General features: G+C 44.7%; 1 protein-coding gene across 1 annotated transcript in view; it reads left to right on the top strand.

The window, feature by feature from the left end:
- The first annotated feature begins 616 nt into the window (after positions 1-616).
- PAPPA (pappalysin 1) overlaps positions 617-15312 on the top strand; it is a 234811-nt gene continuing 220115 nt past the window's right edge. The window contains exon 1 of the mRNA XM_080990779.1: positions 617-1091. Coding sequence (XP_080846905.1) covers positions 632-1091 — 460 coding nt within the window. The 5' untranslated portion in view covers positions 617-631. The remainder of the gene's footprint in view (positions 1092-15312) is intronic.

Below are 15312 nucleotides of genomic sequence, written 5' to 3'. Positions count from 1 at the left end.
TGGAGCACCCTCCTCCCCAATAGATTTCTTGTTTACTCATCATCTTGGAGGGGGCAACTTCCCCCCACTCTTTCTCTTCCCCCCTTTCATTTAAGTGGAGAAGAAAGGAGGGGGAGAAGGGGGAGAAAGGGGGCTGTGGCTTACGTTATAAAGGAGGCACCAAAAAAGAAAGAGGGAGAGAGAGAAAAAAAATTAAATGAATTAGAGCATCTTTTGGGAAGGGGGAGGGAACCTCGTGTGTGCTCGAATCTTTGGAGCCGAAGCTGTTTCTTTTTAAAGAAGGAGGGAAAAGAGAAAAGGAGAAAGGGAGAGAGAGAGAGGGAGAGAGGGAAGGAGGAGGAGGAGGAGGAGAGGAGGAGGAGGCAGGAAGAAAACCGAGAGAGACGACAAGCTCTGAGTTTTTAAAAATCTCATTTTTATTTTGGTTTCAAAAGGTGAGGGGGGAGAAAGAGAAATCCTCAAAGCAAAAAAAAAAAAGAAAAAAGAAAAAAAAAGGGGGGGGGAGAAGCCACTGAGAAGGGTTATAAAAAAAGCGAGTCCCTCAGAAGAGTGAAGCGCAAAGCGAGGAGGAGCCCCAACCTGGCAGCACGCGAGGACTTCCAAGGGAGCAGGGTGGGGGGGAAGCCTGGAAATGCAGCGCCGGAGCGTCCTCCTGCCCTTTCTGCTGGTGTGTGCGGCCGCGGCGGCGGCAGCCCACGCCGGCGGCGCCGAGTGCGGGCTGGCCGAGCGCTCCGGCCGGGCTCGAAGGGACACCCGGCAGGCGGCGCAGCAGCAGCAGGCGGCGGCGGCGGCGCAGCAACACGCCGCTCTCCACTCGCCTTACCCCGCCCCGGGCACCTGCGCCACCAGGTTAGCCCGGGGTAGACGCTCCTCCGCGGGCGCGGGCGGGCCGGAGGCGCCGCGGGCTCCGCGCCGCAGGAGGCGAGCTCAGGAGGGCGGGGAGCAGCCGGCAGTCAGCCGAGCGCTCTATTTTCGCGGCGAGGGCGACCAGCTGCGGCTGAAGGCGGAGGTGGAGTTACCCCGGGATGCCTTCACGGTCCAAGCGTGGCTACGGCCCGAGGGCGGGCAGAAGACTCCGGCGGTCGTCGCAGGTAAGCAGGACTTCCTCTACTGGGGGCGTCCAGAGACACCTACCCCTTCACACACACTTGGGTTGAGGACTCCAGTTCTACTCCAGAGGAGATCCATTGGAACGGATGGGATTCAGTTAGGCATGACCATTCGTTCCACGGGGTCTATTCTGAGAAGAACCCATTGCAATTAATGTATTTTGTTAGATTTTTACGCATGGATTTCGAGACGTCTACTCTGAGTGAGACTGACGGGAGATCCAATCCTTTCAAATGAATGTACTTCAGCTGTATTCATTCGGGTCCACAGGTCTACTACGAGTGGAACTGGCGTTGGATCTTACCCGTTGCCCAAAGGAATTACGTGTTGAACGTTGGCGACGTTTAGACCACGTTTGTGCGTGCCACATCTGGACTTACTGTTCAACTCTGGTTGAATGCAAAGTGTACGGCGGGCGGGAGGAGGCTCTTGAGTGTTTATGTCGTGGTTTGTTGTTTCTTTAAAGCCACGTGCTGTTGTGTCTCCAGTATATGCATGCACGCCTGTCTGTCTCTTCTATTTTGTGAATGGCCGGAAACTTAGGAAGTTTGGGGAAAACCGCAGGAGGAAAGAAACCTATGCACAGGTACTGCTCACGGGATCCCCACAGACATCTGCTTTGCCACTTTGAGAAATGGATGATGGACTAGATCCAGCAGGCTAAATTCCCCCCCCCCCAAAAAAAAACCCTCTTCCTTGTGCTTACTTCCGAAGAAACGTGGCTAGTAGAAAAGCCCAGGGGCCAGCGAGCGAGCGAGGGATGAGATATGGTGGAGAAGGCGTTATGCGTCTCCCCTTTAGACAGGTTGATCCCGATCCTGCCTAAGAGCTGCCTTTTAATTGTGGTTTCATTCATTTTCGATGAGTTAACCACACGCGTTTAACGGTGCCTCCCTATCGGACTCCCCTACTTGAGAGTAAGCCCGCTGGTATGGGAAGGAAAGGAAACTTGCTTATTAGTCCACGTGAGTTGGAGCGTATTGTAAAAAGGCTTCAGTCCTAAGCACGGCTGCTTTGGCATAAGACTGCAATATCCTAGCCCCGCTGAATCTGAGCGTGAAGCCCACTGAATTCAATATGATTTACTCCAGAGTAGATGTGTTTGGGATTGTGCTGTAAACCCGCGGGATTTCTCCCTAAGTACACGTGCGCTGCAGTCAAGGAAAGCACGCTGATGTGGCAGGAAAAAGTTAGTCCTCCTCCTGTGTAAACCGTTTGAACTGGGTGGGCTTGCCTTCTAAGTAAAGCGTACACTGGCTCTGTCCTATAGGAATCCTTGGGTTGTACCCAATCTAAGTGCTACTCGGAGTAGACCAAGTGAAATGAATGAACCTAACTTAGTCATGTCCATGAATTTCAGTGGGTTTACTCTGCGTAAGACTAGCGTTGGATATAACCCAGTGAAGTTTTTACTGGATCCTGCTCATTTTTGTTCAAGAGCTCATTCCTCCCCTCACCAGTGAATTCATAATGGGACATTTAAAAAGAGAAATATTTCTCATTTGAATAGGATCATGGGAAAATGATGTCTCTTTAGACATGTACTCCAGTGGATTGGACAGGCAGCTTATCTTCCTCTCTTTAAAGGTTCTCACTTTCCAAATGTGTTGGAAAGCTTCCCTGCTTTACTTTTGCTATTTGATGTTAGAATAAGCATGTGGTTTCCTAAAGCAGTGCTTTTTAACTGTATAAAGTGCTGGCAGTTTTTAAAATAGTGATAACTCATGAGCGCTTGCAGTTCCCAAACCTCATCGCGCAACGGGGCAGAATATGTGAAGGATCTTTTTTTTCCCAAAAGCACACACATTTTTTCAGCATTTTTGAAATTCTTTCCAATATTGCAAATGTCAACAGCTGACTACAATATCATGTTGCACTATAAAAGTTTTGGCGCTCCCCCCCCCAAAAAAAAAATACTGTTGAACTGTAAGCTTTATTAATCATGAGGTCTTGGAACACGTGTCTTGTTTTTCATTCAACGAGGCCCCGGGAGAAGCTTGGACACATCCTGTACATATCCCTCTGTTCTTGGGAAGAGTAAAGAGAGAGAAATGGGGAATATATTCTCTGGTGGAGTTGGACTTGAGAGGCTTGCCCTGTTCCCTAGAGATAGAGTATTGGGATATGAGTATGAAAGTCTGTGATTTGGAACACTTTTAATTTGTTTTATTACATTTTCATATTGACTATCCACCAAGGGGCTCAAGACAATATACATTGTTCTTCCTCCCCACTATTCAACTTTTATATCTACCGTATTTTTCGCTCTATAAGACGCACCAGACCACAAGACGCACCTAGTTTTTGAAGTAGGAAAACAAGAAAAAAAATATTCGGGATCTCAGAAGCCAGAACAGCAAGAGGGATCGCTGCGCAGTGAAAGCAGCAATCCCTCTTGCTGTTCTGGCTTCTGGGATAGCTGCGCAGCCTGCATTCGCTCCATAAGACGCACACACATTTCCCCTTACTTTTTAGCAGGGGAAAAGTGAGTCTTATAGAGCAAAAAATACGGTATACCTCTGTGAGGCTGATAAGGCTGAGAGATAGCAACATGCCCCAGTGAGCTTCATGCATGAGTGAGAACTTGAATCCAGGTCTTCCTTGCCTATTTTGACACTCTAACCAGTACACTATATTGCTTCTTCTTGGGGGAAGGGGGTCAGTAATGAGAGCCAGTAACGAGTTCTATTAAACCTGTGGCAGTACCCTGAGATACCACTGAGGAAGCCTCTGGTTCAAATAATTTACTGTGTTTTGCTGCATTCTTTACAACAACCTTGTAAGGTAGGCAAGAGTTTGTTACCCTTGTATTGCATATTTTTATTCCCACTCTCTCAGTCTTAGTTTACCCTCACCCTCACCCTCGCTTCTGCAATGTGACAATAAATAAATACTTCCCAGTGTTGCAGAGTTGTTGTAAGGACTATAGCAAAATGATATACATGAAAGAGTCTGCAGAGCTATGCAAATGTTAAATATAGCTTAAACTTTATTGTTATTACCTACCCATAGATCTCTTAAAGGAAAAAGGAGGGGATTCCCTTTCTCTCACACACTGTTCTGGCAGCAGATGCTTTTTCTCTCTCTTTTTTTCTGTCTCTGGGGCTGTTTTCTGTCATTCCTGCCACATTACAGTGTTTTTATTTCTTTATCTCGACTGCCCTATACTTGACCTACAAGATTGCTGTCACTCAGAGGAGTCTGTCCTGAAACAAAGAAAACAGAAGCCACAGCAAAAAAAGTGGATGGGGGGAGAGAGACTTTAACTCTCCTTCCACTTTCCCACTCAAGATGCCTTGTGCTGAGTCAGACAATTGGTCCACCTAGCTGAATATTGTCCACACAGACCAGCAGCTGCTGTCCAGGATTTTGAGAATGTGATGGTCCCGGCCCTACCTGGAGATGCTGGCAATTGAAGCTGGGGCCTTCTGCATGCAGGGCAGGTGCCTTGCCACTGAGCCACAGTCCTTCTTTCTGCCCCACTCTCACTTTTAAACTATGGATGTTTGAGAAATTTACCTGGCTCGCCTTTTAGTTGTGAACTGACCTAACTCACACTCTCTGAAACTGATCAGTGAAGTGAAACACAGCTATCCTTTGAAATTTGAACTGCTCTGAATTTTGTGGTGTTGTTCTTCAACCCCCATCCCCCACGCCCCCATATGTGTATGGTAAGGTGTACAGTCAGACAAAAGGCACATATTAGTCAAACTAGCATAAAAATGTGTACATCAAACAACACAGTGCACACAAATTGAGTGTATTAATTTTTATGTGGACTTTTTTGAGGCAGAAAAATGAGGAGCTTCAAGAAACCAAATGCTTTCTTTTAAAGCAGCTGGATCTGAGGGGAAAAGAATCCTGTAGGAGGTAACTTGCTGAAAATGTTGTGAGACTTTAGGTCCCATCAGCCCTGGCCAGCATGGACAAATTATTAAGGATGGTGGGAATCGTAGTCATACAGCAGCTAGTGGCCCCCATGTTCTCCCACCCTTCTGCTTTGTACACCAAATGGCCCCCATCTTGTGAAGAAAGAGAACAGGAGCAATCCTAAGTGAGGAAGATAATTTCAGCTGTAATCTTCCAATCGTTTTCCTTTGTTCATCAATGTTGTGACTTCTGGGTCTCAGGGATGCAACTGATCCTGTTTTATGAGATAGAAAACAGTGGAGTGCAAGCTTAGATACAGATATATAGACCAGTGGTGCAGAATGTTTTTCAGCACCACCTTGGCTGTTCCTAGTTAGTGAGACTCATCTAACAACATGAAATGGAGCTTTTAGTGTCGGTGGTCCAGTTCTGTGGAATGCTCCACCAGCAGAGATTTCACCAGGCTCTTTCTGTTTCAGCCTTTAAAACCTTTCTGAAAAATTTCCCTATGTTGCCAGGCTTATGGAGGCAATAAAGAAAACACCTTTCCATAACAGCTGTTGTCCTCTTGTTTTATATGTTTATGCGGTTGTTATTGTATATAGATACAGTTGTCCGAAACCTTTCTGATACCCCCCCCCCTTTTGTTGATATAACTATTTTTATAAATATATTATAACTTTTTTATATAAATGAAGAAATTTAATTGGATAACTGGAGAGTAGATCATGGCAGGAATGGTGAACCTTGAGATCCTCCCAATGGTTTTGCACATGAAGTGTGAGTTATAAGTAATGTAAATAAATAAATGCAGATAACATTTGCATTGGGAGCTATCTTTAACTTTTTTAAATGAAAGATTACATATTTAAGGGGGGGGGAAATAATTTGCTAATGGTAACATTCCTTTTCCATGGTGTTGGATTTTTATTTCCAAGAAATTCTGATTGATTGATTGATTGATTTTTAGAAACAACCCTTTAAGAAAGGAAGAATATATAATGGTTATATCTCTGATTTTAAACTTTTAAAATTCAAAATGGAGCAGGTGAAATATAAGAGATGTAGCTGAGATTCCTGCATCACAGAGGGTTGGACTAGATGACTGTTGTGGTCCCAATTCTACAGTTCTATGATTAACATTAGAACACTGATTACTACTTTGTTTCAGGCCAGCATGGAGTCTAAAACTAGCATTTTCCCTCTGTCAATAGTTTAGAAACGTTTACATTTTGTAACTAAGCAATGTTTTAGCTGCCTGTGCATCTTTTCTGGCTGTTGCATGGAAAAGCACATGAATCTGACCTTCAAAAGGGTTTTGTTATGACTTCCCAAATGCGTGGTCTGTCTCTATGCAGGGGAAATGGGATAGCTTGGAAAGAGCTTTTAAAAGGGGACATTTTGGGATTCACTGGAAGCGCATGTTTTTAAGGTTTTACTACCTATACTCCCAAGCTTTTCTTCGCTGCTTGCTTTGCTTTGTTAAATCTCTGCTGGGGCTCTCTCACCAAAGAGTGCTTGCCCCAGACTTGGGTCTTGGCTTCCATAATTCCAACAATGTAGACAAATGTTGAACTAGACGGGTGTATGATCTGCCTCTGTATAATGATCTGCCTTCTCAGTGGGAGGGCTGTAGCTCAGTGGTAGAGCTCCTGCTTTGCAGCAGAAGGCCCCCGTTCAAGCCCTGGAACCTCCAAGTAAAGTTGGGAGAGAGACTGCCTGAAGCCCTGGAGAGCCAAAGCCAATGAGAGGCAGTTGTTGTTGTTGTTGTTAGAAAAAGTACTGATTTACTGGTATTTCATTAAAAAAAATTAAAGTGGTTCACAGCTTATAATAAAAACCATGTATAAAGTTTAAAAACAGAAACCGATTAACCACTGTGGAGAGATGTATTTTAACTGCCTGCATAGGCCTGGAGGGCAGGTGGTGCAATGCAGCCCAGCTTGACTATGGTGGAAGAGTCACTCCATCAGCATTGGTGGTTTGCCTGCCCCAGGCACCAGCAACACATACTATGCTGCTGGAGGAAGGACTATAGCCCAGTGGTCAGGGCATCTGTTTTTTTGCCTCAACGTAATACTGGGAGTACAGTGGTACCTCGGGTTAAGTACTTAATTCATTCCGGAGGTCCGTACTTAACCTGAAACTGTTCTTAACCTGAAGCACCACTTTAGTTAATGGGGCCTCCTGCTGCCGCCACGCTGCCGGAGCACGATTTCGGTTCTCATCCTGAAGCAAAGTTCTTAACCTGAAGCACTATTTCTGGGTTAGCGGAGTCTGTAACCTGAAGTGTATGTAACCTGAGGTACCACTGTACCTCTTCCCGGGTACTCTTCCTGTTAGGACACACCTTCCCCTTTCTCCCACTGCCCTCCCCAAATATGTTCCAGAGCGCTGGTGAAACCCCAGAACAGATTTAGGGTGTGCACTGTGGAAGGAGGTGGGAAGTGTAAGTCCTTGCACTCACATTATCACTTAGTGCCATAGTGGACAGAACCATCCAAGTCTTAAACCCTGGGGGACTTCCAGTCATTGAAGATCATACTGAGCCAGATGGACTAATATTCAGGGTTAGTCCTACACCCTAATAGCAGTAACAAATAACTTTATGCTTGATGATTTGCTGCTTTTTCATGGCCACCCAAACCAAATCCCTGAGGCAGCCACCTGTGTGTTTCGCACCAGATCTTGGAGGCTTAGGTGACTGTCTTCTCCTAGCAACTTTGCCTCTTCCTTCCTCTTCTGTCTGGGCTTCAGAATAAGCATAGACATGGGATTTGGGGTGGGGGTGTACTTCTTAGGCCAAAATTGGATATAGATAGATATAGATATAGATGATATAGATATAGATATAGATGATATAGATATAGATATAGATATAGATATAGATATAGATATAGATATAGATATAGATATAGATATAGATATAGATGATATAGATATATTTAACAAAGATTCATTAAAAGCTAGGTGTAAAATCCAAAGTGCCAAAGATCCTTTTCTTCCCTGAAAGAAAGGATCACCCTCCTCCTTTCTTGGCCTTCGAGCATGTTTCCTTTGCTCCTCTGGAGTTGAAATTGTCCTTGCATCACCATCAGCTGCAGTGTGTGGTATGTGTGTGTGTGACTTTTCTAAAGAGCTAATTTTACAACACTATTAAAAGGGCTCGTCATCTCCCCAGGCCATCCCTCATCTAGGAGGGGGAGGTGGCCCTTGATGCAAAGGGCTGCCAGTTTTCACACTGCTTCAGAGAGAGAGAGAGAGACTTAGACTATTTCTGAACTCGTTTTGACTTTGGTGCTATCAGCTGCAGTGTTCAGCAAAGCAAAGCCCCCCTCCCTCCGTGTGTGTGTGTGTGTGTGTGTGTGTGTGTGTGAGAGAGAGAGAGAGAGAGAGAGAGAAAGTGTAGAATAGCCACATCAATGGCTCCCAACAGGTTTTGCCACTGGGTTGTGTGATAACTTTTGCAGATAGCCTGTGTGCAACAACACACTGGGTTTTATCGAGTGCTATCCTTAATCAGTGTAGATCCATTGGTGTTTAGACATGTATAAGGTTTCGTCTATATTAGACATTTAAAGCAGTATCGTACCACTTTAAGCAGGCATAGCCATCCTCTGGAGAAGCCATGCCATCAGTGGGAGGGTTGGGAAGCAGAGCTCACTCCATCGGATCCACTGTAACAGGCCAGCTCTATCAGGCCTCCTTTCCCCTCAGCTATTATCTGGGGGCAGTCATTCCGTCTGACTACCTCAGAGGGAGAGATTTAGAAGCAAGGCTCAGCTTTGTCAGAGGCCCAACTTCACCAGACATCTTCTGCCCCTGAACTATGCCGGTTGGACATTATAGGAACAACTGTTTAGAAATTGGTCCCTCAGTTTTGGTTTTCCTCTTCCTTCCCTGTTCCTTTTCCTTTGTGTGCCATGTTTTTGTGGATTGTAAGCCTGTCTTGTTTTGATTACATGTATGCCATTCTGGGAGTCTTTTTGGCTGAAGAGCAGGGTACAAATGTGCTAAATGCACTACAATAAACAATGCCCTAAATATATAATAAATAGCTTTCCCCAAAGAATTCTGGAGCTGAGATAAGGGTGCTGAAAGACCCAGAGTGGTTGAACAGTCAACCCATCTTCATAGGGCAGTCTGGCCATTGCCATTTTGTGAAGAAACAGCTTTCAACTTCAGTTCCTAGAATACTTTGCAGGAAGTCATGACTGTTTAAAGTGAAATGATACTGCTTTGAATTAATAATGCAGATGGGGGCCTAACTGGTCTACTCTGAGTAGGATTAGTATTGACTACAACTTATAGTCATGCTCATTAACTTCAGCGAGTCTACTCTGAGTAGGATTAGCACTGGACTCAGCCCACTGTGTCCCAAAGCATATGCCAAAAATGGAGTTTACACTACCACACCTCAGATGCTGCAAATCTATCTTGTTTTGGGGCTGCTGGAGCTGGGAAGTAAATGAGGTTGTTGGGGTTGTGGTTTTTTTTAAAGATCTACGCATCAAAATGTGAGTGGATCTTTTACATTCATTCAGTCTGTTTTCCAGATGTAAATGCCATTTCTGACATTGCAATGTGTTGTTCTTTTTGCTTCAGCAGTTATACATGAAAACACATACAAAACAAACAAAACCAGAGTTGGTTGCTCTCACCAGAAATAAATCCTTCTCGACTCTTAGTGCAATCAAGAGGGTAGTCCCTCAACAAACAAACAAACAAACAACCCCTCGTCTATGTGGTCTCCAGTCTTGGTGAAGTGATGGTTGACTCTTTAATGGGCAGAAGTGGAAAACAAAATTTGGATGAATGAGTTGAAGTGGAAAAGGCGTGTTTGCCAAGAGAAGCGAGAGTTTCTCTGTTGCTGCTGTTCACTGTCTCTCCATACTTTCCAGTTGCCAGGTTAAGGAACATGATCCTGAGTGACTGGAGCCCAGCTTGACAGGAAACGCCTCCGTTTTCCCAAACTTTCATTCTCTGATGAAAGCAAGGTTGCAGCAGGGTTCAAGATGAAAGGGGAGAGTGAGGTGAAGGGTTCCAGAGGTAGCACAGCAGAGCTCTCTTCAGATCGTGGCCTTTGTGCATATTAAACAGTTTTTGGAATGCTTAGCTTCTGAGTTTGGCCCGTTACTGGACAGGCACAGAAAGCACTCAGTACCTAGGCAATGACCTTTCAAGATTGACAGCCCTCAGTTCTGGTTAGGGACAGGGATGGGCAAATCTGTCAGTTGCTCTCAGTTGCTTCTTTTCACATCCATGTGTGGTGGTTTTTTTTTTTTTTTTTTTTTTTTAGAGTCTTCATGAAAATTCATCAGTGCAAATCTCTCAAAAAAGGCACATTTTTGCAAACAATTCCCCCCCAAATGTAATACTTTTCTCTCCATTATTTCCACCAATCATATGCATTTTATGTGCACCCTTTACTCTAGTATATACACATATACACATTACCTAGCTGGAGAATTGCACTGCAAAAGTCAGAGAAGTGAGAATGTTGAAGGACGGTTGCATTTTGGTTCACATATTATTTCAGAACATGTGGCTTAGGTAGGTCTGTCTTTAAATGCAAACAGATTTGATTTTTTTCACCATTCCTCATTAGTGGGATGAATGAATTGCCCCCCATTCCACTGATTTATTGCACCCACAACGCGGGTGGCGCTGTGGGTAAAACCTCAGCGCCTAGGGCTTGCCGATCGCATGGTCGGGGGTTCGAATCCCTGCAGCGGGGTGAGCTCCCGTCGTTCGGTCCCAGCTCCTGCCCACCTAGCAGTTCGAAAGCACCCTTAAGTGCAAGTAGATAAATAGGTACCGCTTTATAGCGGGAAGGTAAATGGCGTTCCATGTGCTGCTCTGGTGCTGGTTCGCCAGAGCAGCTTCGTCACGCTGGCCACGTGACCCGGAAGTGTCTGCGGACAGTGCTGGCTCCCGGCCTCTTAAGTGAGATGGGCGCACAACCCTAGAGTCTGTCAAGACTGGCCCGTACGGGCAGGGGTACCTTTACCTTTACCTTAAGTTCACTCTACTATATGTTCCATTTCTAAATGCCATTTTAACTGGAAGAATTTCTACAATTCATTCTGGAGCTGGAACATGCACCATCTGCAGCAGATTTCATTTATTTAATTTCATTTGATTCATTTGCATCTTTTATCTCAACCCCCCCCCCAAAAAAATCGCCAGTGGCACATGGGCATATTAACAAAACACTGCAGTATTAATGTGACTGTACATACAACTTCATTGTAATTCTTATTGCAAAGTGCTTTCCTTTTGAGCATCAGTAAAAACGCCACGCTAGAAGCTTCTTAATACGATGTATACTCTAGACCTGAGGCAAAATTTCTCAGAAGACACATTCAGAGATTTTTTCCTCATCCCACGTGCAGGATTGTCCACAAGGGAATGTGGCCCTTCACAAAAAAAGAGAAAGGGTGCCTACCCCTTCAATATGTGTTACAGACTGAAGTGATACAATCCAGACAAGGAATGGCCACATTGGTGAAAATTAGGACAGAATTATGGGGCAGTGCAGAAAAATGTCAAGACAGCATGGAGCATCAATTCATGCCACCTTTGGGCATCCATCTGTTTGCATCTTAATGTTCACATGTAGACAAAGAACTGAAGCAGGCTGAGTTCTAACGTGTAAGGTTTAGATTCAGTGATGTAGCACAAGGATGGGGAACCTCAGGTCTGGGGCCAAATGCAGCCTCCAGACCCCGCTGCCTGGCTCTTTGGATTTCCTTCAGACCAAATCTCCTCCCTAGCTATTCTCCCTCTCTCCAGGCTATACCCCTCCCAGGCCACACACATTCAACTGGCCAAGCTTTGTCCCCTCCCGAAGAGCTTTTGCCTGGCTAGAATGTGTTCTTCAAATCTGACCATGCCTCTTGCTTGCCTGGATTGAGAATAAAAAGGAATGGCCAAGTATGTGTAGAAACTAGTCTACTATACAAAGGTAAACTTGACATTAATTGCTGCACTGACTCATGCCTCAGGTCCCACCCACTGCTGGCTTGTGGCAGAAGGGAATATGTCCCTCTAACTTAAGGTTACCAGACGTCCCCGTTTCCTTTGGACAGGCCCTGGATTTACAAATCAGTCCCCCGACAAAATCCACCTATTTAGTAGGAAGTTGAAAAGTGTCCCTGGATTCATTGAAAAAATCTGGTAACCTTACTCTAACTAAAAAAAAGTTTCCTACTCCCTCATCTAGCACATTTGATTCTTGAAACAAGAAGTCCCTGCAACTTGCCAACCCAGTGCAACAGACTTTTCAATGCGGAAGACAAACAGCCTTAATTCTCTCTGAAATAATAAAAGGCATCTGTGATCTAAGTTGGAATTGTGCTCATTCCACAGGATGGGAAAACTGAGGTTGTGAGAGCTAGCAATTTGGCTCATAACCACCCTGTGCACTCATGGGTGGACATAGCAATATTTGAACCCTGGAACTTCAACATTTCCTAAGTCTGCTTTATCTAACCAGAGACTTTGGTGTGAGGTGTGAGGTATGAGGTGTGTTCTGCTGTTGTTTGATTAATATACCACCCTTCCTCCCAAAGGAGCCCAGGGTGTCAAACATGCAAGTGAGAAAACAATTAAAAGATGTAAAAACAATTCCAATACAGATTCAGATCAAAACATCAAAAAACAATTCCAATACAGATGCGGACTGGTAAAGATCTGGTTGACTTACACTTCTGCTATCCAAAATAATATATTTTTTAAAAAATAGTGTTTGCTTATCCCAAAATAAATTATTTCTCACCCAGTGTTAAAAATAAGGATATTTATTCAAGACACTTTGCCCAGCTGTATGATTTACGTGTGTAAGTTTTTGATTCATTCACTCCCACCCTTATCTCCCTTCCTTCCTTTACTTACTATCTGTGTGTCCTTGATTCCCTCCTGACATATCTGTCCTGATAGGCAGAATTTCCATCTGTTTGATTTAGCTTGACAAGCAAACAGAGAGGACCCGATAACCATAATCTCTGTGCAGTTCAATCCACCTTTTACTATGTGAGTGTAGCCACCATCCTAGACTCCAGAGGAGTTAAGACAAGCTCTTTGCAGAGGGGAACAGGGCTTTTGACTGGTTGGTTGATTGTCTTGAAGCAACAATTCATGGGTTTCACTTCTCAGTGCTGACTCCAACTCCCATCAGCGCCAGTTGTCATGGTGGAACTTCTGGAAAGAAGGGAAGGGAAAATCTGTCAATTTTTATTTCTCTTTCTTACAGTTGCGAAGTTCAGTTTTCTACAGTTCCACATCAGTTTGTGATCCTCCTGCAGATTCATGAGCTAAATTTTAGTGAGAAATTCTACTACACACATTTTTATATGCAGTCTTGCCAAATATACACATATTTCCAAAATAATTTTGCCTAATATAATGCACTTTTCTGTGTTGTTTTCACTAATCTATATGCACACTTTTAATACATGTATTTTGTACACATTAATTGCAATAACTCCCATGGTTATAGATGATGGGAGTTTGAGTCCAGCAGAGTGTGTGCGCAGGCCACAGGTCCTCTATGCCAGAGAGGTGTACATCTCACATCCTTCTCCACCTAAAAATGCCCGTTTCTCCAACACAACCTTTCTGGAGTTCTCTGTTCAAACGTTGCCCTGAACACACGTAGATGGTAGGGAAGCATAGGGAAACAGGAAGTAACTTTGTACTGAGTCAGTACCATTGGTCCTGCTAGCTCAGTATCAATCACACTGATTGGCATTGGCTCTTTGGGTTGTCAGGCCAGAGCTCTTTTGTAGCCCAACCTGAAGATTCCAGGGATTGAACCCGGGATCTTTTGTATGCAGTGTGGATGTTCTACCAAGCTTTTTACACATTGCCAACAAAGAGGAAAGGCATCACAGACAAAAAGAGGGTACCGTTTTGTGTGAAATTTTCATAAGCTAATGTTTATGTATAGTGGCAACTTTAGAATAATGACAATAGACTGAACTAGAAATCTAGGATATCACACCACAGTGTGGAAGACTGTGACCAGTGTGCCTGCTGAGTCTGCTGTCCAGATGCTAACTGTGGATGGGCAACATCAAGGCCTCTGCGTCTCACGCTTCTTTACCTTTTGTCTGGACTTCCATGAGACAGCCTTTCAAACTGAAGTGCATCCTCTCGAGAATAGGACACTTGGCTAGCTTTGCCTGCGGAAAGGTGATCAGCATTTCCACTTTTAGATTAGTCTAACAAGCTGGCTTGGCCTCCAGGGTTTTGTAGGGCCGGGTCTGTGGCAATGGGCTTGTGGAATCAGCTGACAATGCAAAAGCTTGAGGCTGTGTGCCAGCTGACTTCTTTTGTCCTGCAGCTGCAGTCCTAGGATTTATATGGCCTCGTCTGCCTGATCTTCTGGGGCCCCAGTGTGTTGGTGGCACAGAAGGCAAGATTCCAAAGACTGATTGAGACACAATCTGGCACAGTATCCCCAGATTCTCAACCCACTCATCCCCTGTTTTGGGGGAACAGTTATATCAAGGATAGCAACTGCTGTGCTTTGCAAAAAAAATGTCAAGCTTTTCTGCTCTTGGTGGGTTTTTCAGGCAGTTCACCATGGGTGGGGTCAGATCCAGGCAGAGAGAAAGAGAGAACAGGCCCCAAGGAGAATGTTTTGGCCTTGAAATGTCCCAACATAAAGTGGGGCCTTGAAATGTACATATTTTTGGCAATCTATAGTATCCTATAATGCACACCAAGGGCCTAGCTCTGCTCTCAATTACTCTGGATTTATAGGGAGTAGGGGGGAGGGATGAACCCATGGAACAAAGGTTAGTGGCGCTTCCCTGATGCGTGTGCGTGCGTAACTGTAAACTGAAATAGGCTCGAGATTTATGGGGATCGCCAGGGGAAATCAGTGTTGTGTGGAGGAGCGCCCTTGTCAGTCGGGCCGGGACCTCTGTTTGCTGTGGAGAATGATTTAATTTGGGTGTGTTGTGCTTTCAGCGGCTGGAAGCGGGAAACGCTTCTCCAAGATGGGCCTGTTTGCTTTTATACCTTCACCTATCGTATTCCTATTGGGCTTGTAAAAAAACAAAAATATACCCCTCCCCACCACACACAAAAAGACCAGGCAACGGACAAGTTATACAGTGAGTCCTTTGTGTGTCTGTGAGGAGAAACACACATGTGAAGCTTTTGCTCTAAGCTTGCTTTCTAACTCTGTTCGAAATTGCAGTCTCCAGGATTATTATCTCCGCTCCCATTTACAAACATGTACCACAGGGGAAATCCAGAAGGAAAGATGATGGTTAACAAAATGAAAACCACCACCCCTCTCCTTCTCTGGGTTTTTCAGTC

Source organism: Podarcis pityusensis (assembly GCF_964106645.2).
Source record: "Podarcis pityusensis genome assembly, chromosome: Z".
In the NCBI taxonomy this organism is placed as follows: Eukaryota; Metazoa; Chordata; class Lepidosauria; order Squamata; family Lacertidae; genus Podarcis; species Podarcis pityusensis.
The sequence above is the reverse complement of the archived record's forward strand: the minus strand, read 5'-3'. Positions and strand labels throughout refer to the sequence as shown.